This window comes from Tursiops truncatus, chromosome 12 (genome assembly GCF_011762595.2).
Source record: "Tursiops truncatus isolate mTurTru1 chromosome 12, mTurTru1.mat.Y, whole genome shotgun sequence".
Lineage (NCBI taxonomy): Eukaryota > Metazoa > Chordata > Mammalia > Artiodactyla > Delphinidae > Tursiops > Tursiops truncatus.
This window is the reverse complement of record NC_047045.1, coordinates 73,547,382-73,571,296: the sequence shown is the minus strand read 5'-3', so window position 1 is coordinate 73,571,296 and position 23,915 is coordinate 73,547,382. Positions and strand designations below refer to the sequence as shown.

At 37.4% G+C, this 23,915-nt stretch overlaps 1 protein-coding gene across 1 annotated transcript in view; it reads left to right on the top strand.

Moving 5' to 3' along the window:
• Window positions 1-23,205, top strand: part of PPIL4 (peptidylprolyl isomerase like 4) — a 34,015-nt gene extending 10,810 nt beyond the window's left edge. Inside the window, exons 8-13 of the mRNA XM_004320995.3 lie at window positions 1,695-1,819; window positions 3,311-3,377; window positions 8,558-8,669; window positions 11,416-11,512; window positions 16,268-16,415; window positions 22,406-23,205. Of these exons, the coding sequence (XP_004321043.1) occupies window positions 1,695-1,819; window positions 3,311-3,377; window positions 8,558-8,669; window positions 11,416-11,512; window positions 16,268-16,415; window positions 22,406-22,657 (801 nt within the window). The 3' untranslated portion in view covers window positions 22,658-23,205. The remainder of the gene's footprint in view (window positions 1-1,694; window positions 1,820-3,310; window positions 3,378-8,557; window positions 8,670-11,415; window positions 11,513-16,267; window positions 16,416-22,405) is intronic.
• The last annotated feature ends 710 nt before the right edge of the window (window positions 23,206-23,915 follow it).

The following is a 23,915-nucleotide window of genomic DNA, read 5'->3' as shown; positions in this document are numbered from 1 at the left end:
TTTAGCTTTGTAAGAAACGGCCAAATTCTCTTCCAAATTGAATTACCATTTTGCATTCACACCAGCAAGAATGAGACTTCCTGTTGTTCTACATCCTTGTTAGCGCTTGGTGTTGTCAGTGTTTTGGGTTTTAGCTGTTGCATTAGGTGATCCTGTGTCCTTTCAATTCTCACAATTAACAAGTTTCCTCTATTTTCTAAGAACATCAGTTTCGCTTTATTTGTGTATAATGTAATGGTAATTCAGCTAGTGTTTTGCAATATTGTTTTGACCTTCATAGCTTATGAATATTTTAAATTTCCTTGCAGTATTTTAAAGTTATCTTTGACTAAGTAGTATAACAAGTTCTTTTTTAACTCATTAACTTTTTTTTCTCATTTGTGCTTCCATTAGATGTATTTCTGCCATTATAGGTGCCTTTTGGGATTTTACTGATTTGCTCTTCCCCATATATGTTGTAATGCTGCTTATTGGGCATAGGTTATTGCTATCTTTTGATAGACTTCAGAGACACTGAGCAGATCTTACTGGCTCAGTTGCTTCTTACTGTTTATGATTTCCAAGATTTCTCTCTCTTTTTTTAATGTGTTTGTCCAAGAGGAAACACTTTATATAGTAATCTTACCTGAAATCATCTCTGAGAGTTTTTGAATATATGTATGAAGGTATATTGTTTCCCCATCTAAAGGCTCATGGTCAACATACTTTTCCCACAAGGAAAACAACACCATCATTATATCATATCATTACATCATGGTTTTCTCTTACTGTCACCCTCTCTAGTTCTTTAGTAGGAAGTGGTAGGCTCGGCTCAGCACAGTAGTTGACCATGAAGTTGACTTTGGTTTGACTGAAGTAGAAGATGATAGTGAGGGTGAGATTAAAAAGCTAGAAACACTCTCCAGAATTGTTGGTGTTCCATACTGAGCAATAATGTGGAGAAGAATTGGGCATTACTTATTGCCGAAGGCTAGATTCAGCATGACAGTATTTTGCAAAAGTTTAAAAACAAGTAAAACTAAACAATATGTTACTTAGGGGTATATACTTATGTGTCAGAACTCTATAAAGATCTGTAAGGGAATGACCAGAAAGGAAAACCAAAAAGCTCATTCGTGGTGAGAGAGGCAGAGGGATAATGGGATCAAGGGACATTTTAGTTCTCAAGCTAGTTGGTGGCATCATGGGTGTTTTTATTTTCATGCTTCATAACTTAGATATACTTACATAAGTTCTTTCAAAAATATATTAAATACTTGAAGAAAGAAAAAAGTGGAGATAAAATTGGGACTTTGAAGCCAGGTAGACCTGGGTTCAAATCCCAACTCTGTTGCTTACAACTGTGTGACCCTGGGCAAGTTAGTTATTTAACCTTTTTTAATTTTTACTCATGGAAAAGTAAAATGGAAATTGCATGGTTGTTTTAAGAATTGGCAGTAATGTATATGAAGTGCCAAACATGGTCTTCACACAAAGTAGGGGTCTGGTAAATATTTTGGCTATTAATATTGTTACTGCCAGGAAGCATGGAGTTTTGAATCTTGAAATCTATTAAGATTTCTTTTGCTGAGCCTGTAGTTTATAATGTAAATTTAGATATTTCAGGGAATCAGCATTGTGGGCTAAATATGGGATATTTAGAATGCAAATTAAATAAAGGAGTTGATTTATATTCTTGTTTATTTGTCATTTAGGTGGGAGACCTACCTGATGCAGATATTAAACCTCCAGAAAATGTGCTCTTTGTGTGTAAATTGAATCCAGTGACCACAGATGAAGATCTGGAGATAATATTCTCAAGATTTGGGCCAATAAGAAGGTAGTCTCTAGAATTAGTGAAAGATTTAGAAAAACTAGGTATTAGTTAGTAGTTTTCTAATAACATTTTTGACGAGTCTGTGAACTCAAAAGTGAATTTTATACTGGTGAGTTTTACAGATGAGTCTGTTGGATAGTAGGGAAGAAAAACATGTATGTAAATGTGTATGCGTAGATATATGTGTGTATATATATTGTAGTGTGTGTGTATGCATTATACATTGAATGATTCTCTCACTCCCAGCACAGACATTTTCAACTCTAAAACAGGAAGTGAATGGAACAGTTTAAGTCTAGTTCTGTAGTATTCTTCTTTAATATTTTAAATATCTATCTCATTTAAATTCTCCCTAGAATTACCAGCAACCTATGTCAAAATTAATTTGAATCTAAGTTTTCTAAAATTTTTCTTTTGGTTAATTTTCCTTGTATTATTAGTGCAAAAGTTTATGAAACTAGTGTTTCTGTGAGAAAGGGGAATATTTTGTAATTGATTAAAAAATATTATTTTAAGTTTAGAATTTCCTTTCATTTCATGTTTTTTCTTCTATGAAGCCATTCTTTATTCTTCCTATTGAAAGAAAAATCTTCCTATAAAAGACTACCTGCCTTTATTCCTCTACTCACTTATAATATATCATCTTTACAAAAATATTTCCTATACTGCTACTTCTTATTTTTAAATTGGAGACATTATGTTCTAACTTCTTGCTAAGGAAGATGAGGATTCATGTCTATTTCTATCCTGCCCTCTTCATTCTCCCTGCCTACAACTTTGGTTGTATCATAATTTTGGTTAGATCTTTGTTCAATATTTACATTTTAATGTATACTTAAATATTGTAGCAGCTGAACCATATGCTATAATGTGATTACTTTTCGTTTCTCTCACAATGTTTTATATCCCTGTTTCATTTCATGTGTTTAAAATGAGGCTTGAGATACATGAGGAAAAAGAATTAAGCCAGTTGCTTTAAATTCCATCTTATTGGCCCTTTCATTTGGTTAAGATGGATTAATTCTGTATAATAGCTAGACTTATGTGATTACATTTGAGCTTGGTTTATATTAAAATTCAAAACCCCCAAATCGTAAGTTTATTAAACATATGTATATGTATGAATGTGTGTGCATTATTCTACATTAGATAATCTGTAATTCATCTGTATTTGGACTACAAATAAATTACGATTTAAAAGGATTTTTAGCAGTAATTTCCCTTTGCCAAAGGAAAATTAAATATTTTTATCTTATTCTTCCTTCAGTGTTTTGGGAATGTAGGATTGTAGGCTTAGATAGGGCATTTATAGTAGAATCTAAATAATTTAGTTTCTAGACTGGTGAACTATTTTTAAAAAAATAGTTATTATTGAAGAGATTTGGAGAAATATAGTTCTGTGAATTTAACTTTGGCTTATTTTGTTTTTTACTTTTGAAGAGTAAGAGTGAATGCTTTTTCTTTAAAGTCACTTTTTTCCAAACTATTTTTCAGTTGTGAAGTTATCCGGGATTGGAAGACTGGAGAATCCCTGTGTTATGCTTTTATTGAATTTGAAAAAGTAGGTCATAATATAGATATATTAAATATGTATTTTTTTTGTTCTATGATATTAAAGTGTGAAAATGTATAGAACTTTTTCTAGTCTCTAAGATTAGAAAATTAGTTTGCCCTTTCTTTAGGCACCCAAGAAAAATAACTTTGTTATATTCAAATAGGGGATAAATTTAACATCTATCAATGTTAATATATGTATCTTTAATTTAGGTTCAGTTTCAACCTACATGAATGTATCTTTAAAATTTTAAAGTTTTAGGTAAAGTTCTTCGCATTCTATAAATAATTTTTCAGTGCTATTTAGGTAGATATAATAATTGAGTAATAGAAAGAGAACCAATCTGGGGGTTATGATCTAGATATTAATTTCAGCTCTATCACTGACCAGCTGTTCTATGATATTTGGCAGTTTATTTAGAATTCTTCTTTCTAGGCATTATCTTCCTTATAAGTAAAGCTTGAGTATTAGGTTAGATGGGTACTTTCTAGATCTATAATAGGAATGATAGCTTATGTTACTCAAGTAATTTTCTTTAAGCAAGCATTATGCTATTTGACCTGCATTTAATCCTCACAACTCTGAGATAGGTACTGTCCTCCTTCTCCAAATAAGTAAACTGAGACACACAGTGGTAGCGTGACTTGTTTAAAATCATGTACCTAGTGAATGTCATAGCCTTCTGTCCTGCTGTTTATTTTCAAAGAAATAGTTAATAACTCAATTAACATTTTATGTAACAAATATAAACTACCACCCATATTTATAAAATTGTTCAGATTTAAAACGTTGTTAATACTCATAAATTTAGTGTAATTCTTTTTAAAAAAACCATCAAATTTAAATGTGACTTATACAGTGACTAGGAACATTTGTATTAATTCTATTTCTTCTTTGCACTTTTCTTCATCTGATAAATAAATACAAAAGCTTGGGCTTTCCTGGTGGCGCAGTGGTTGAGAGTCCGCCTGCTGATGCAGGGGACACAGGTTCGTGCCCCGGTCCGGCAAGATCCTGCCAGGGAGCGGCTGGGCCCGTGAGCCATGGCCTCTGAGCCTGCGCGTCCGGAGCCTGTGCTCCGCAACGGGAGAGGCCACAACAGTGAGAGGCCCACGTACCGCAAAAACAAAACAAAACAAAACAAAAAAAAGCTTGTATTTGCTCTTAGGATTTGAACTTAGATATGTCTGATGCTGTTCCCAATGTGTTTAGCCATTTTGCTAGGCTACGTTATTTCTTTTTGCAGCTTTGGACTGAAGTATGTCCAATAGTAGCTCATTCTTAGTTATAGTTATCCCAAAGTACTTGTCGAACACCTTTTATATTTCAGGCACTGCAGTAGGCCCTAGGGGTACAAGATGAATAATGGAGGGTTGAGGAAGACAGACACATAACACATTATACCTAGACACTGTGTCAGGTGTACCAGAAATAATATTTACAAGGTACATTGGTGTCAGCAGAAAGGAGATTTCTACCTTTAGTTTGCTATGAATACTTTTTGTCAACTTGACAGTGTATTCCATCACTGAGCATAGATTATATTGTTTATTTGCTTACAAACATAATTTCATTTTGTTTATGGCAGATTGACTAATATCTTCCGCACGTATCCCATTTGCCATGAATACATAGTTCAGGTCAACTGTAGAGCATAGAGTGGTTCTAGAATCTATGGATTCTTTTTTTTTTTTTTTTTCCGGTACGCGGGCCTCTCACTGTTGTGGCCTCTCCCGTTGCGGAGCACAGGCTCCGGACGCGCAGGCCCAGCGGCCATGGCTCACGGGCCCAGCCGCTCTGCGGCATGTGGGATCTTCCCGGACCGGGGCACGAACCTGTGTCCCCTGCATCGGCAGGCGGACTCTCAACCACTGCGCCACCAGGGAAGCCCTAGAATCTATGGATTCTTTATCATGATTCAACATTTCAGTTTTTGAGGTGAATCTTTTATTTATTTTTGGCTGCGTTGGGTCTTCGTTGCTGAGCGTGGGCTTTCTCTAGTTGCGGCGAGCGGGGGCTACTCTTCATTGCGGTGCGCGGGCTTCTCATTGCAGTGGCTTCTCTTGTGGAGCACGGGCTCTAGGCACGTGGGCTTCAGTAGTTGTGGCACACGGGTTCAGTAGTTGTGGCGCACAGGCTTAGTTGCTCCGTGGCATGTGGGATCTTCCCGGACCAGGGATCAAACCCGTGTCCCTTGCATTGGCAGGCATATTCTTAACCACTGTGCCACCGGGGGAGTCCCTGAGGTGAATCTTTTGTAGCCTTTCTCTTTTCTTGAAAATTAGATTAAGCTATATTATTCTGCTTCATGATTCTCATGAGCGGTAGCCTCTTTGTAAGTGTCCATTGCTGAGTCTTTTTTGCATGTTATGCAAGTTCTCTATGCTTTGGATAATCTGATCAAAATGTTTTTAAAACTGAGGAATGAAATACATGCCGAAAACGTGCAGCTCATGAGTGAACAGCTTGATGAATTAATCACAGTTAATACACCCATGTAAATCACCACCCAGGTCAAGGAATAAAACGCCAGCAGAAAAAACATTACCGGAATCCCAGAGGCCCCACCTGTGTCCCCTTCCACAAACTTCCCCATTGCTGCTACTTCTGATATCATAGATTTTGTCTAATTTTAAACTTGATATCAGTGTAAACACAATGTGTGTTTTTGCTGTCTAGCTTCTTTTACTCAGTGCTAAACTAACATTTGTGAGATTTGTTCGTTACTGCATGTAGCTTTTAACTTTTTTGTTAATTTTCATTGGAGATACGGTATTTTATGTGTGCATGTAAATTTTCACTGACATATAGTATTTTATTGTGTGTATGTAAATTTTCGTTGCCATATGGTATTTCATTGCGTGTATATAACATTATTTAGATTTCCAGTCTGCTGTTGATGGACGTTTGGGTCTTTCCCAGTTTTGGCTACTGTGAATGGTGCTGCTCTAAACCATTTCTGTCATGTCTTTCAGTGTACAAGTGTATGCATTTTTGTTGGGTATATATCCAGGAGGGAATTGCTGGGTCATAGGGTAGGTGTAGCTTCAGGAGATAATTCCAGTCAGCTTTCCAAAGGGATTATCCTAATTTTCACTTCCACTAGCAATGTATGGGAGTCCCTATTATTCTGTAGCTTTACCAACTCTAGGTATGGTCTGTCTTTTAAATGTTATCCACTCTGGTGGATGTGTAGTGGTATCTTATTGTGGTTTTATTTTGCATTTTCCTGATTGAGCCCCTTTTCATATGTTTATTGCCATTTAAACGTCCTTTATAAAAATGAAGTACCTGTTCAAGACTTGGCCACTTTGGGATTGGGTGTTTGTGCCTTTTTATTGATTTGTAAGAATTCTTTGTACTTCCTGGGTACAGACTGTTTTTTTGGTTGTATGTGTTGCAAGTATCTGCTGCTCAGTGGATTGCCTTTTTCCCTTTCTTAATGGTATCTTTTGATAAGCAGAAATTTCTAATTTTTAGTTCAGTTTGTCAGCTTTTCTTCCTTATTGCCTATTTTTAAAGATGTTTGCCTACCTGAAGTCATGAAAATATTCTCTATTCTATCTTTAGAAGCTTTGTTGCGAAATTATCTTTCCCATTTAGATCTGAAATTTGATTTTTGTATATTATGTGTTTCATGTTAAATTTCATTTTTCTTGCATAAGATAGCCAGGTGACCCAGCAAAATTCGTTAAAAAGGTTGACCCATTCGCATAGCTTTTCAGTACCGACTTTGTTATGAATCAGGTGTCCACATGTGTAAAGTCTGTTTCTGGATGCTGCACTGTTGCACTGGTCTATTTGTCTGTCCTTGCACCACTCTCAAATTGTGTGAATTACTATCACTTTATTATGTCTTGATATCTGGTAGTGTGAGTCCTCCAACTTTGTTCTTCTTAAAGATTTTCTTGGATATTTTTGTCCTTGGCATGCATTTCCATATGTGTTTTTTATAATTTTTAATTGAAGTGTAGTTGATTTACAATGTTGTGTTTAATCTAAATTTTGAAGAGATTCCTTAACTATTGTTTAGGTATAAGTAAATTGAGTATTTGCAAATACTATCCTCCTGAAAAAAAGTATCTGAGAACTTTCTCTTTGGGGAAATGGCACAGTGATGGAATTATGCCTGCCTAGGGGTCATCAGTCAGATTTATCAAACATGCACTGATTGCTTACCATGTGCCAGATGATGGTCTAAATGATGTAGATTCAAAGATGAATAAAATTTTGTCCCTTGGAGTTTATATTCCATTTAATTCTTGACATACATTGTAAATAAATGATTATAACTAGTTCTTTTATCTGCTTCTCTTTGGATTGTTTCTAGTTGAGCTGTGAACAGACCAAAAAATAAGTTTCCAGGGACCTAGGAGAAAATTGATCAGTGCTGGATTGAAATGTGTCATTTCTAGTCTTCAGATGTCAGAAATGGGGATGTAGGGCTTGCAAAGTTACTGGCAAGGATTCTTATGTAACATAGACCTTGGTATCATAGGCCCACAATCCATTATCCAAAATCCTTGGGAATAGCTGTTCCCATTTCAAACTTTTTCAGAATTTAGGAATGTAATACTGCGTGTTTGTGTGTGTGTGTGTGTGTGTGTGTGTGTGTGCGCAACACACATATCTCTGGATTACGTGGCACACTTCTGAGTCAGCATTCCGTAATCACAGAAATACTTCCGCTGTGAAAACAAATGAATATTCATACTAAGTAGAATAAGTTAAGGTTTATCATTCCATTAGGTTTTGCTGTCACATGGATTTTAACACCAAATTTATAAAAACAGTTTTCAGGATATTTTTGGGTTTTGAGTAAAAGGGATTATGGATTTGTATAACACAGTTGGTAAGTATATGTATGTGCACTGCAATCAGACTGCCTCGGTTCAAATCCTGGCTCTCACCCTTGCCAACTGTGTGCCCTCTAGCAACTTCTGTACCTCTCTAAACCTCTGTTTTCTCTTTGACAAAATGGAGGTAATAATAGGTAGTACCTCATAGGGGTGTTATCAGAGTTAATTGAGATAGTAGATGCAAAGCATTTAACAGCATTTGGTGCATAGTAAATATTCAAATTTTAGTTTTAGTAACAAGAAACTTTTTGTATTTTCAGTATTTGTTCTAGCTGCAGAAATCTTTTCCATAAAGATTTATGCTTGAGTTTTTATAATTACTATCAGGAAGAAGATTGTGAGAAAGCGTTCTTCAAAATGGACAATGTACTTATAGATGACAGAAGAATACATGTGGACTTTAGCCAGTCTGTTGCAAAGGTTAAATGGAAAGGAAAAGGTATGTTGGTTCATCTTCCTTTGTTTCTGTTCTGCTTTGCATCGTGTTTGTGTGTGTGTGTGTGTGTGTGTGTGTGTGTGTGTGTGTACCTCTTTTGACAGTGCTGTTAATTAGAAATGTTCAGTGATGTAACTCCTGCTATTTGATTTTCCCTAGCTGCTATCTAGTATATAAGATGGGGGTATGTGTGTGTGAGTGTGTATATTTGTATTTTTAAAAATTTAAAAATTTTTACTGAAGTATAATTGATTTACAATGTTGTGTTAGTTTCAGGTGCACAGCAAAGTGATTCAGTTATACATATACATATATCTACTCTTTTTTAGATTCTTTTCCCATGTAGGTCATTACAGAGTATTGAGTAGTGTTCCCTGTGCTATATGGTAGGTCCTTACTAGTTATCTGTTTTATGTATTGTAGTGTGTATATGTCAAACCCAGTCTCCCCATTTATCTCACTCCCCCATCCCCGTTAACCATAAGATTGTTTTCTGCATCTGTAACTCTATTTCTATTTTGTAAACAAGTTCATTTGTACTATTTTTTTAGATTCCACATATAAGTGATATCATATGATATTTGTCCTTCTCTATCTGATGTATATGTGTATTTTAAACTGATGATGAATATATTTTTTGCTTGACTGTATTATAAATTACTTATAATTACCCATTGCAGACATAACATGTTTCCAAAGTAATTATCATTTGGTGATTTGGCTCTTCTAGATGCAAAACTCTTAAAAAATCTTTTTTCTGGGGCTTCCCTGGGGCGCAGAGGTTAAGAATCCACCTGCCAGTGCAGGGGACATGGGTTTGAGCCGTGGTCTGGGAAGATCCCACATGCTGCGGAGCAGCTAAGCCCGTGTGCCACAACTACTGAAGCCGGTGTGCCTAGAGCCCGTGCTCCGCAACAAGAGAAACCACCGCGCTGAGAAGCCCGCGCACTGCAACAAAGAGTAGCTCCCACTCGCTACAACTAGAGAAAGCCCATGCACGTCAACAAAGACCCAACGTAGCCAAAAACAAATAAATTTAAAAAAAAATTCTTTTTTATAAAGTTTGTTTGTTTTAGTTGTCATATGGTACAAAATTAAAAGATCTTCTGTGTACTAGGTCCTATCCCTACACATAATGACATATCCCACATGTGCATATATATGTCAAATTTCTGCTAGTGGTACCATAACAAATTTAAGGTTGAATCTGTGTATACTGAAATACTACGGGTTTTTGATTGCTGATGCAGTGTTTTTATTTATTTATTTTTTATAACTTTATTTATTTATTTTTGGCTGCATTGGGTCTTGTTGCGCGCGGGCTTTTCTCTAGTTGTGGCGAGCGGGGGCTACTCTTTGATGCGGTGCGTGGGCTTCTCATTGCAGTGGCTTCTCATGTTGAGCATGGGCTCTAGGCGCACGGGCTTCAGTAGCTGTGGCACGCGGGCTCAGTAGTTGTGGCTCGCAGGCTCTAGAGCGCAGGCTCTAGTTGAGGAGCACGGGCTTAGTTGCTCCGCACCATGTGGAAACTTCCCAGACAGGGCTTGAACCCGTGCCCCCTGCATTGGCAGGCGGATTCTTAACCACTGCACCACCAGGGAAGCCCGGCAGGTGGATTCTTTTGTTTGTTTGTTTGTTTGTTGCGGTACGCGGGCCTCTCACGGTTGTGGCCTCTCCCGTTGCGGAGCACAGGCTCCGGACACGCAGGCTCAGCAGCCATGGCTCATGGGCCCAGCCGCTCCGTGGCATGTGGGATCTTCCCGGACCGGGGCACGAACCCGCATCCCCTGCATCGGCAGGCGGACTCTCAACTACTGTGCCACCAGGGAAGCCCCGGCAGGTGGATTCTTAACCACTGTGCCACCAAGGAAGTTCCTGAGATAATTCTGTATATTATGGATTCACATTTTAAAAAATTGAACATATCTTGTGTACCATTCACAGTGCTAAGTACTTTTCCTTATAGCCTTGTTTAATAATTCCAACAGCATTGTGAAATGTTGATATTATTTTCAGTTCCTAAATGAAGAGAATGACTTTCAGAGAATTGAAGTGTCCTACCTAGGACCTCCCACTGGAGTCAATATTTGAATCCAGAACTTCTCACTTGGATCTGTCGCTCCTTCTACTATATACCATAACTGCTTCATCCATAGTGAGACTTCTAATGGCAGGCACATGGCACATATTTTTCAGTGATGGAATGATGCCTGTTTTTTACAGTTACCAGTATTTTAACTCTTACAGTTGTCTGTTTCACATTTATATGAAACTTTGCCTACTGGCCCTTTTCCTTTACAGAGCTTCTGGAATTGCCAAATAGATTCATCTTGTCTTTGATTCTTATAAGCCTCTCAGATCTCAGACGCAGGTCCCAAGCTCTCAATTTCCTTTGGGCCTAATGTTCTCATAGACTTAATGGCTCTACTTGAACCCTGAATTATTTTCCAGTGATTGTATTCACTGCGTAATTTAGGATTTGGAAGTTTGGTGTTGTAATATTCATGTATGTCATTAGGGGGCAGCATCTGGCTACCTAGCAAAATGGATATCTGATTTCAGTTAAAATAGTGGTGGAGAATGAATTACTATGATTCTTTTGTTTTCTTCTCAGCCTTTTTCTATCCCGTGATATATATGCCACTTATAAATAGTTCTTACATATTATACCTCTTATAAAATAATTATTGTTCTTGATGAATCAGGTGATTTTATTACTAGGTTGTTTCTTCTTTTTTTAAATAAATAGGTGGGAAGTACACCAAGAGTGATTTCAAGGAGTATGAAAAGGAACAGGACAAACCATGTAATTTGGTTCTGAAAGATAAAGTAAAGCCCAAACAGGAGTATCCTTCACAAGAACCAGTTGGTCAATACGTATTGACCATCCAATCTGGAGAGTTGAGTGTGATACCTTATAAAAAGGCTATAGAAGACAAGTTCCTGAATCCAGATGGTTTGTGAAGAAATCACTTAGTTTATTGTTATCTCTTTTCACCATTTTACATTGTATACCTTGCTTTTTCAGTATATTCTCTATTGTATGGAGAAAGTTAAGGTTGAAAGAAGTTTTGAGCTTAATTCTTTTACCTCCCTACACCTAGGTTAAGGTTATCTCTTATTCTCAGAAGATCTGCAGGTAAGAGTTGTATTTTCTATATATAATCTTAATGTTTTAAATTTCTCATAATCAGAAATTTCTTTGTTATAGCTAAGCTAAACTCTTTGTGTTAACCCTTCTTATATGTTTAACTTCTTTGGAGTTGGTGAATATGTAGATAAAATCCTGTTGTTGTTTTGTGTTATTAGATTGCTTCTTTCTGCATAATACATTGTCAGTCTAGCAACGAATATTTATTGGGCTCCTATTGTGTACAAGAGTTGACTTTTATAGGATTAAAAAGAAATCCATTGACTTGACCCTTTAGTTTATAGATTCTTTCAAGTTTTAGGCTGAGACAAATAAGAAGCAATGAAACATACTTCTTATATTATGTCATTTTAGTTTCTTCATTGATATTCTCATTATAAATCTATCACTCCATACATGGCAAAGGTTATTTCTTTTGTGATTCTTTCTCGTAAGTAGTTTCTTTGTTTCCTAGTTTCTGTTGGTGTTTTAGGGATTCTCTTTGCCCATACTATATAGACATTTTTTTTCCAAGTATTCATCAGGAAAGATGAATATCAGGTTGACCTGTTAAATATTTTTTATTGTATTGGCTGTCTAATGCACAAAGCATTGTAAGGAGTTAGAGTTGGATAAAGTCTGGAGTATACTGACATAATCAGCATGAAAAGAGGCTTTCACATACAGACAAACCAAACAGTAAACTAAGATTGGTCTTAAAACATGGACATTAGAGGGGGTATGATTGAAATCTTAGAATCATAAAAGGTGTGGATGGAATACACTTGAGACTTATTCACCAAATCTTTGAAATTAAATTGAGGCCAACCACTAGAAACTGCAGCTGGAAGAAGGGAAGTGTGTAGGACAAATGAAAGGAAGGTCAGCTGTGGAGTATGAAGTAGGAGGAGGCATCTTCCCCGCATAGCGGGTGTTCAGGCTGAAAAGGAAGGATACCTAGTATTAAAGTGTTTTAAATTCAAGATGATAGACTACTGAGAGTTAAGAAAGGAACTCAGTGTGTTTGAGAATCAGTCTATAGGCCAGTGCTGTCTAACGGGACTTCCTGCAGTGATAGAAATGTGCTGTAACTCCACTGTCCAGTATGGCTGCTAACCACATGTGGTTATCGAGCTTGTGAAATGGACTGAGGAACTGGATTTTAAAACTTGTTTAATTTTAATTAATTTAAATTTAAACCACTACCCATGGCTAGTATTGAACAGTGCTGCTTTTAACCTTTTGAAGTTGATGGAGAAGATAGGCATGTCCTGGTGCAAACCACTATTCATTATTCACAAACAGCATACTGAACAAGAGAAAGGAATTCATGAATCTGACCCAGTAGGATGATCTTTACATTCCTGGTAGTTGATAGGTTTCATTTTAGCAAGTCATTTGTAATCTACAAATTATAGGTACAGTTATAGGGGGACAGAACATATGTCTTCATATGTAGCACATAGATATATATTTTCACATACATTATTACCATGGTGAAGAAAGGGGATTCTGATGATAATCTAAGTACAGATAAGCCAATTAGAAAGACATGGGATGTACTTTATAGATCATGAGAGAGAAGGTGCTGTTAAACCATTAATAAGAAGATTCAAAAATAGAAGTAGAAGAGAGAAGTTTAACTTGGCTGCACTAGACCTCAGGGAAGTAATTGGGGAAAAGAGGACAGGGAGATCACAAAGTAGGATTTTGGAGAGATTTGACATCTTCTAGAAGTCTTGATTGTAGTGGTGAGTAGAAGATAGTGGATGAGCAAGGAAGGAAGAGATACAACAAGTGTCTTGGTGGTATTACAAGTAATCAGCCGATACTTATTTGGCATCGGTTACATGCCCAGTGAAGTTTCGCAATGAAATGTAGCCTCTGGACCTTAAAGACATTAAGAACAGACATTAAATAATCACCATTAATTAAATACGTCTAGAGTGTTGCAGAGAAGTGCATTTGTGGGATATGGGACTCATAATAGAGGTAAGGGGTCAGAGGAACCTCAAGTAATACTCTTAGTGACATTAAAGCTACAGCTTGAATATGGGGAGAGAGGAGGGCTGAGGTGGGATACTGTCAATATTTTCTTTATCTGTGATCCATTAAATACAGTTTACATCTTGACTCAGTACAGTCCAAGTATATAATCATTCTCACACACACACACACACACACACACACGTAATTGAAACAACAGTGTTATAAAATAATATTTTCATTAGATGCCGTGTACTCTATTTTCTAGTCTATGTTATTTTAAAATGCTGGCTTTTGGTGACCCACTAACTGGATTGATGGATTATGATCAGTAGTTTGAAACACTCTGAAGCACTTTTTTTGAATAGTTTATTATTATTTTAAATATTTATTTATTTATTTAGTTTTGGCTGCATTGGGTCTTCGTTGCTGTGCGCAGGCTTTCTCTAGTTGCGGCGAGTGGGGGCTACTGTTTGTTGTGGTGCGCGGGCTTCTCATTGCGGTGGCTTCTCTTGTTGTGGAGCACGGGCTCTAGGCGCGCGGGCTTCAGTAGTTGTGGCACATGGGCTCAGTAGTTGTGGCACACGGGCTTAGTTGCTCCGCAGCATGTGGAATCTTCCCAGACCAGGGCTCAAACCTGTGTCCCCTGCATTGGCAGGCAAATTCTTAACCACTGCACCACCAGGGAAGCCCCCTCTGAAGCACTTTGGACAGAGAGCAGCATGTGTAGAGCAAACACTGAGGTGAAATCATAGGCAGGGACTATTGAATTTGTATCTGGAGAAGGAGACCATCCAGAAGGTACTATGGAAACATTGCGACATGGTATAAAGGAGAAAAGAAGTTGGAGATAATGGAGTAATAATAGGATGGTACAGGCTGATCAGCTGTCGTTAGCCGTCTTGTGAAAAGCCAGAAGTTGCAGTGTTTTCCTACTGAATGAGAGACATCGCTGAGGAAGCATAGAGCTGTAGCCTGGCGAAGCCCTAGTCCTGAGGGAAGTGTGTCTACTGTTACTCTAGTCCCACACGCCACTGAAATAGCTCTGCGCTTTGGGCTTCCTCCTAGCCTTTCTGTTGAAAACCACTGTTCTAGTCCTTGTCAGCCTTCCTCAGAATCTGTTTTAGAGTTTAAGATTCTTTTTAGAAGCGGTTCTAATAGTCTTACATTTTCTCTTATTCTAAGACATTATAGTATATTAAACACTTATTTCTGAATTAAAACATATTATTACAATTTTTATAACATTTATGTGAAATTTAAAAATGATTCACTCATAATTCTACCACCTGGGCAAATGATACTTTTTATTTCTCCTTGTTCCTCTCAAGCCCTGATCTTTTATAAAGCTTTATAAAGTTATAATCACTGTGTGGTATATACAGTTTTTGCTTCAAGCTTTTTCCATTTTTAATTTTTTATAAACACCATTCCAGGTTATTTAATAGCATTCATTTGTCATTGTTAATAACTTCCTTTATAGTAATATATCAGTTGAAATACCCTGATATATTTAAGTATATCTTTATTACTAGGCTGTTTATTGTTCTTAATTTCTGTATTAAAAATAATCCTAAAAAAAAAATTCTGTTATGTATACAGTCAGCCCTCTGTATCTGCAGGTTCTGCATCCATGGATTTCCAACTGTAGATGGAAAATATTCAGGAAAAGTATTCCAGAAAGTTCCAGAAAGCGAAACTTCAATTTGCTGTGCAGGCAGCTATTTACTAGCATTTATGTTGTATTTACAACTGTTTACATAGCATTTACATTGTGTTGGTTTTTAAGTAATGAGATGATTTGAAGTATAAAAGAGGGTGTGCGTAGGTTATATGCAAACACTATGCCATTTATATAAAGAACTTGAGCATCTGCAGCTTTTGGTATCCTCGGGATCCTGGAACAAATCCCCTGTGGATAATGAGGGACAGCTGTGCTTATGTTCATTTAACTTACTGTTATTTTGTAAATTCTTATTTGAATTTAAACATGATAACTATTGATATGCATTGCTAAATTTTCTCCTATAGGACTGAACTAATTTACGCTCAAAAGAAGAGTCACACGACTGTATTTTTCATCTATACAGCTTCTCTGGCATTGGGGTTTATAATGTCTTAATTTTTTCTAGTTAAAAATGTGCCTCATTTTCTAAGTTTAAGTTTTTCATTATTGACAAATATGCTTCCTTATTTTTTATGCTACTTATATTTTTCATTTTGTTTTTTTACTCTCTATATTTTTGGCCCACTTACCAATTTATAACCGTTTATTAAAGACAGGTGTTCTTTCCATTTTTCCTGACTCTGTAATGAAGTAAAATATGAATTAGTTTTGTTTTAGAAATATACTCTATGCTTCTGAGATGTTTCTTGCTTTAAAAAGTTACCTTTAACCTCATGGCCTACTTTGTTTACCAGATTCTTATGTTTTGATGTATTACCGGTGTCAGTTCTCATGTTTGTCCTTAACTAGCTGCTGCAGTGCAAAATATGATCTTATACTAGATGAGCAGGCAGAAGACTCAAAGTCAGGTTACTCACACACAAGTAAAAAACACAAGAAGAAAACCCGCCACTGCTCTGAAGAAAAAGAAGATGAGGACTATATGCCAGTCAAAAATACAAATCAGGTACTTACTGATGTTCAGACTTAGCTGTAGAGAAATAAATATTTCATCCATTTGTAAGTTACATCTTAATTTAGGAGATAAAGGTATAGTCCTGAACAGGGATGGATGTGTTCCTAACTCTTAAGATGTAGAATGGTTTCACTAGGGTAATGAACTTTAATTTTCAAGAATATATATATAACAGATTATAAAAGATTGTTTTTGAAATAACTTAATATATCATATAGTTCCACATTGTGAAGCAAGAGTGATTTTCATACCTGTGGACACTCACTTATTCCCACCAAAAACAAGTGTGGTTATGGTAAAAAAGTTCTTATAATGTATCATGTTAATTTATCACCAAGTGTTATGTACAGCACTTAGAGGTCTTGAGGTTTTAGGACCTGAAAAACGTTTATGCCCTTCCATATGGTATATATGAAATAAAAGCAGCACTAATAATTAGCTTGATCATCCCCAAAGCTTTCTTGAACAATGCTTTTTCTAAGACAATGATAATAAAAATTCCCCAGAGAAAATTAATTATAAAGAGAAGGAATCATTTCCAGCCTGCATTTTGACTCTCAGTTAATTGAAAAGCAGATTATGTTATGTTCCCTTGCTATGGTTTTTGCCACGTAAGGGCATTTCAACCTGGGCCCTGGTAGACGAGGAGGCTTTCAGTTGGCAGAGGGGACTCAAGACTGTGAGAATGTTAAGCAAAGACACTGAGATGGAGAGATGTAGTGTGATTGGCAAAGTAAAGGATTTGCTGTCAGAAAAGCTGGGTTTAGATTTCTACGTTGCTAATCATTGATGCGACCTCATCAAGTTATTTAAGTTTTTTGAGCCACAGTTTCCTCCTCTGTGAAATCGAGATAATATTTATTGTCCAGGCACGTTACGATTAAGTGAAAAAGAAAAAAAATGTGTGTGCAAACATTTTCTACACTGGCTGTTACTGTTATTTTTACAGTCAAATCATTGTGTTTTAAATCACTTGGAATCATTTCTCTGGTAAGGCCATTAACTGGATTCATATTTAAATTAACTTGTTCTTTTTGATGTTTAAGGATAGCTTAAAATTTTTTCTTTTGTTTTGTCATTTAAAAAACTAATTGTATTGGGGCTTCCCTGATGGCGCAGTGGTTGAGAGTCCGCCTGCCGATGCAGGGGACACAGGTTTGTGCCCCGGTCTGGGAAGATCCCACATGCTGCTTAGCAGCTGGGCCCGTGACCATGGCCGCTGAGCCTGCGCGTCCGGAGCCTGTGCTCCGCAATGGGAGAGGCCACAACAGTGAGAGGCCCGCGTAACGCAAAAATAAAAATAATAATAATTGTATGGTTCCAAAGTAAAATCTACAAAATGGTACGTATAGAAAACCTAGCTTCCATCCCTGTCCTTTCCCCCTTTTCTTCTTTCCCCAAAGGTAACCATTTTATGTATTTTATGGTTTATTCTTCATTTTAAAAATTGTCAGCAAATGCATTTTTTTTAATTTATTTATTTTTGGCTGCGTTGGATCTTCGTTGCTGAGTGCGGGCTTTCTCTAGTTGCGGCGAGGGGGGGCTACTCTTCGTTGCGGTGTATGGGCTTCTCATTGCGGTGGCTTCTCGTGTTGCGGAGCACGGGCTCTAGGCGTGCAGGCTTCAGTAGTTGCAGCACGCAGGCTCAGTAGTTGTGGCTCGTGGGCTCTAGAATGCAGGCTCAGCAGTTGTGGCGCACGGACTTAGTTGCTCCGCGGCATGTGGGATCTTCCCGGACCAGGGCTCGAAACCTTATCCCCTGCATTGGCAGGCGGATTCTTAACCACTGCGCCACCAGGGAAGCCCCGCATTTTTTATATATATTTTTAGCACCCTATTTTCTCGACAGCCGATCTTCCTACTCCTTGCTGTCATCCAGCAGAGATCTAATCTCTCCTCTTTCCATAAACCTTTTACTACTTAAAGATTCCCATCATTTATGCTCTGCCCTCCGTTTGTTTTTTGTTTTGTTTTTCTTGCGGTACGCGGGCCTCTCACTGTTGTGGCCTCTCTTGTTGGGGAGCACAGGCTCTGGATGCGCAGACTCAGCGGCCATGGCTCACGGGCCCAGCCGCTCTGCGGCATGTGGGATCTTTCCGGACCGGGGCACGAACCTGTGTCCCCTGTATCGGCAGGCGGACTCTCAACCACTGTGGCACCAGGGAAGCCCCCTGCCCTCAGTTTTTAAGTTACATCCTTGTCAATCCTTCAAGTAATCCTCACATGAATCAGTAATAGTAACGTCTCTGTGTCCTTATAATGCGAGGTGGATACTATTGTCTCCATTCACAGAAAAGAAAGTAAAGAATAAAGAGGTTCAGCCACTTGCCAGTGGTTTTTCACAGCTAATAAGTAATGGAACCACAATTTAAATTTGGACTTGCACCCTTACTGCTGTTCCTCTTACTTGGAATATATTTCTGTCAGTTTCTTTTCTAAATCTTCTTACCTGGAATATATTCCTGTCAGCAGTTTTCCTTCCTAACTCCAGTTGTTAATTCTAATATAATTTGTCTCATAGTATAATATTCCAATGTCATCCAATAGGAACATCTCCCTCTTAGTTTTTATACTCTATTAATTTAGCCGAAGGTCACCCCAGCATCTTTTTTAATGGTGCCTGTATCACACTTCTGTGAATATTTAGCAGGTTTTCCCCTAAAACTCCTTAATCCCCCCACCCACCATGTGTTGCTTATAGCTACAGCTGCTCATCCTGCGCTTGTACGTGGATTCCTCGATGAATTTAGGCCCGAAATACACATTGGTGTGTTTGAGATAATCAGACATCTTTAAAAACTCCAAAGACTGGCTGCATTTTAAGTCTGTGGTTCCCACCCTTGCACCCCTGCCTTTTTGTGAATCTTTTTTATCTTGCTGTTTGATTACTTAAAACTTTACAGCAGCAGTAGCAAATGTCTTTCTCTTTCTGCAATAATATTCTAACTTTATCTCTCCCTTCGAAGTGTATTAAAGCAATTGTTTCTGATTTTGTACTTTGATTTAATAATATAGCTGTACTAATTTTCTCTTTTTCCTAATGAAATAGCATCCATTTTTAAGATTTCAGTGGGCCCAGTTTTTTCTGTTATTCTGCTTTTTATCCTTTTGATTTTAATCTCAAAAACATAATCATTAAAGGGAATTTTCAGTGCTAGGGAATTTTCAGGTATAGCTCAAATTTTCCTGTTCGGTGGTGTTTTGCTTGGTGAGCTTAGTTTCCTAAGAATGTTTTAACTTACTTCTTCAAGGGCTTTGTTTTTTATTGAATGACAGCCTTACTGTTCAATTCGAAATCTCTGTTTAATTTTTCCACCACATGTCTTAATTCCAGAGCTGGTTACTGTGTTCTTGAGGTTTGAGTTTTACTGGGGTTACAGGAAATGAGTACTCGGCCGTGGGCTGCCTGGCTGAGAGGTACTCAGACTACTTGCCTGTCTCTGTGGTTTTCATAGGTGTTCAGTGTTCTTATAATTTGGGACTTTTTGTTGTCATTTTCATCTTTTAATATTATTTTAGTGATTTAGATGTAACTAAACCTCTGATTTACTCCCAGAGACCTCAGCAAGGACAGTTTTTGGTTGATTTTTTAATTTTTTGACTACTAAACGTGAAATTATTGGCTTGGTTAAGTTGAGTGCCTTAAATTGAACATTTTATGGTGTTCTTTTTCTTTCTTTCTTTTTTTCAGCTGCTTGTTGGTTTAATCATCTTGTCTTATGTCTTAAATGCATAAAACAAATAGAATTTTTAAAAGTCCATACTGGAAAGGACTTAGAGCTCATGTGATTTGTTTCCCTCACCTTAGATATGAAGATCCTGACCCCACGAGCCCATGGGCCTTATAGTTTCGTGGGAGGACTGGAAGTTTAACATTTATTTTAATTCAGTTGGATGTGGTATTATTTTTTTCATTACTCTATACCACCCCCTTTTCAATTTTATATGTAGAGTTACTGATCAATGAAATAATTATCTCCAACCTATGGGGATCTCCTGAGTCTCAGTTGCCTTATATCTGGAAGGAGGATAATACTGTACTCCAAAAGCACTTAGCACTGTGCAAGCACATACTTAGATCTGTTCTAACATGGCTTCATCCAGCTGCCTAAACTTTTCTCCTTCATACATACAGTACTCATTCTTCCTTGCTTTTCAATTTTCACTTAACACTCCTTGCATTAGCCTTCTTGAAGCCATTCCAAGCCCTAACCCACTCATCCTTTGAGGCTCATCTCAAGTCCATTATAACTTCTCTATGAAACCTTCACTGATAAATCTAACCTCAAGAGCATTTCTTGTTTGACACGTCTAAATGGCAAAGACCATTTGAACCTAGAGCTGCCCGACTTCAAAGCTTGTGTAGCTTTGAAAACTGTGCCAAGTAGGAGAGGTTTTTAAGGTTTCAGTCCATTTCAGATTTTCAGCTTAGTCAATTTTTTCAAAGAATTAAATACTGCACAATCTTTTCTCTCTCTCTCTTATTTTAAACACTCAAAGCATTTAAGTGCCTGTTTGCATAATAATGTGCTGAAGACTTTATAGGATTATACATCAGCTAAAACAGTCTCTCCGTTTAAAAAGTTTCTTGCCTCAACCAGTACAGAAATAAGTACTAGGTGTACAGTCAGAATAGTACATAGATATTTACATTTTGTGTATGTTACAGGAAGCACAAAAAATTCTTTTATCTAGGGATGTCACACTTTGCTCGAAAATAGTTGATAAAAGGTTAAGCTGAACTACCTACTCATTTTCTACCTCCAGGACTCTTATAGAATGACAAGAACTATTGGTATTGTGTGGGAAATCATGAATCAGTTTATAGTGAGGTATTCCACAAACACTGTGGAATGTAACAATCACGTTAGGTCTGTTTTCACATACTGCAATCTCTATGCCAGGCGTAATGTACAGTATCTAGATAGTGTATGGAATCATTGTGAATCATTTGCTTAAAACCCAGTCCTTAACCGTGGGTTTTCACCACTTGGGTTTTAAACCTTGATATTTACATCTACTATTATAATGTCTAAGGTGATAGAGTTGGGCGCATGGGAGTTCAGTCCTTAGAATTTTGCCTTTCCTTTGAGAAATCTTTTAAGAAAGTTGAATTTTATGAACTATTCTTAAAAGAGCATTGGCTCTGGCGTCTTTAGATTTCAGCCACTTGTGGAGGTACTCATTTTCATCAGGGATAAGACACAAGCGGAGATAGAATTGTGTTGTAACTAGCCCTTTTTTGTATATGGAAACGTTACTACTGCTCCTTAGTTATTGAGAATCGAACTAAATGTACCCACTTTGTTCTCTTTGGGGCAATGAATTATTTCAGTGTTTCTTAACTCATTTTAAAGAAATATGTCAATAATGATTTAAAAAAAACCATTTATCAGCTTAGTGTAAACCAGAAAATTTATTTAGAGATTTAGAGAGGAGCTGTCACAAAAAAATACTTTAAAAATAATTGCTCAGACCCAAGTATTCAGAATCTGTTTTCTCTTCTCTTTAGACTGATTGATCTGTCTAAAACGTCTTCTGGCTATGTTATTTAAATGATGTCTTCTTTATAGGATTCTTGTCGGGATTTTAGTAGTTTCACTGCAGATCAGTGATGGAACCACATTTTTGGGGAGTGGAGAGGGGGAGGTGGAAATGTGAGCACACATAACCAGAATTCTTGGTATTGCAATTTCACCCTAAAGGCTTCTTATTTCAATTGGGCTATTTCAGTTCCTTGTTTTTGGATCTGATCTTTCAGTTCAGCTGAAGTAGTAAGTACAGAATAATGAGATCGATGAGAAAATGGTTAAGTCTTTTTCTGAATTATTTTTGCGTTTTAACTTACAAGATTCTTGGCCTTAGTGGTAGCGTTCAAATTTGAGCTGTAAAAACCGCTTACTAATGGAGGACTTGTCTAAGTTTTGTTGATAGTGTGTACAAAATGATTATTTTACTGATTCACTTTATTCCTTTGACAGGATATCTACAGGGAAATGGGCTTTGGTCACTATGAAGAAGAAGAAAGTTGTTGGGAGAAGCAAAAGAGTGAAAAGAGAGACCGACCTCAAAACCGAAGTCGTAGCCGATCTCGAGAAAGGGATGGCCACTATAGTAATAGTCACAAATCCAAATACCAGACAGATCCCTATGAAAGAGAAAGGAGTAAAAAGAGAGAACGAAGCAGGAGTCCCAAGAAATTCAAAGATAAAGAAAAATCTAAGTACAGATGAAAGTTGAAGAATCAGACATGAGTGGCTAACATATTTGCTCTTGTATAATTTCGAGTACCAGACGTTCAGATTTTGTGTCAAAGCAGTTAAAGACACTGCCTGTTATTTTTTTTTCACAGTAGGATTATAGCCCTTTTAGATTAATACTGATTGTACGGGGCACTGAAAGAAATAAAGAATTGAACATTTTCTTTGTATACTTTTTTACACTAATTTTATTGTTATACATAAATAGTAGTCTTCATTTTTAAAGTCTTTCATATTTTTCAGTCTTTATTTTTAATGAAGTATTTCATGCCTACAAAAATACACAAATGTATATATATAGGTATAAAGAATAATATCTGCCGTGTACCCATTGGCCAGCTTAGGAAATGAATATTACTGGCATTTTAAAAGTACCCTCTCCTTCTCAAATAATTATTATTCTGTATTTTGTGTTTGTCATTCTCTTGCTTGTTATTATAGTTTTACAACGTATGTACGTATCCTTAAATGAAATGTTAAGTTTTGTATGTTTTTGAATTTTATATAAATGGTATAAAGTACGTTTACTTCTGTGACTTGCTTTTTTCAGCTTAGTGTTTTTGGAAAGTCATTTTTTTTTTTTTTTTTTTTTTTGCGGTACGTGGGCCTCTCACTGTTGTGGCCTCTCCCGTTGCGGAGCGCAGGCTCAGCAGCGATGGCTCACGGGCCCAGCTGCTCCGCGGCATGTGGGATCTTCCCGGACCGGGGCACAGAACCCGTGTCCCCTGCATCGGCAGGCGGACTCCCAACCACTGCGCCACCAGGGAAGCCCAGTCATTCATTTTTATTGCTATGTTATATGAATAGACCATAATTTATCCATTCTTCTGTTTATGGATGTTTGGGGTTTGTTTTTGTTTCTGCTATTGCAAACAATGCTGCTATGAACATTCTTTATCTAGGAGTGATTTGCTTGGTCACGTGATATGGATATCTTAATCTTTTTTTTTTTTTTTTTTTTGCGGTACGTGGGCCTCTCACTGCTGTGGCCTCTCCCGTTGCAGAGCACAGGCTCCGGATGCGCAGGCTCAGCCGCTGTGGCCTCTTCCGTTGCGGAGCACAGGCTCCGGACGCGCAGGCTCAGCGGCCATGGCTCACGGGCCCAGCCGCTCTGCGGCATGTGGGATCCTCCCGGACCGGGGCACGAACCCATGTCCCCTGCATCGGCAGGCGGACTCCCAACCACTGCGCCACCAGGGAAGCCCCTGGATATCTTCATCTTTATAAGATA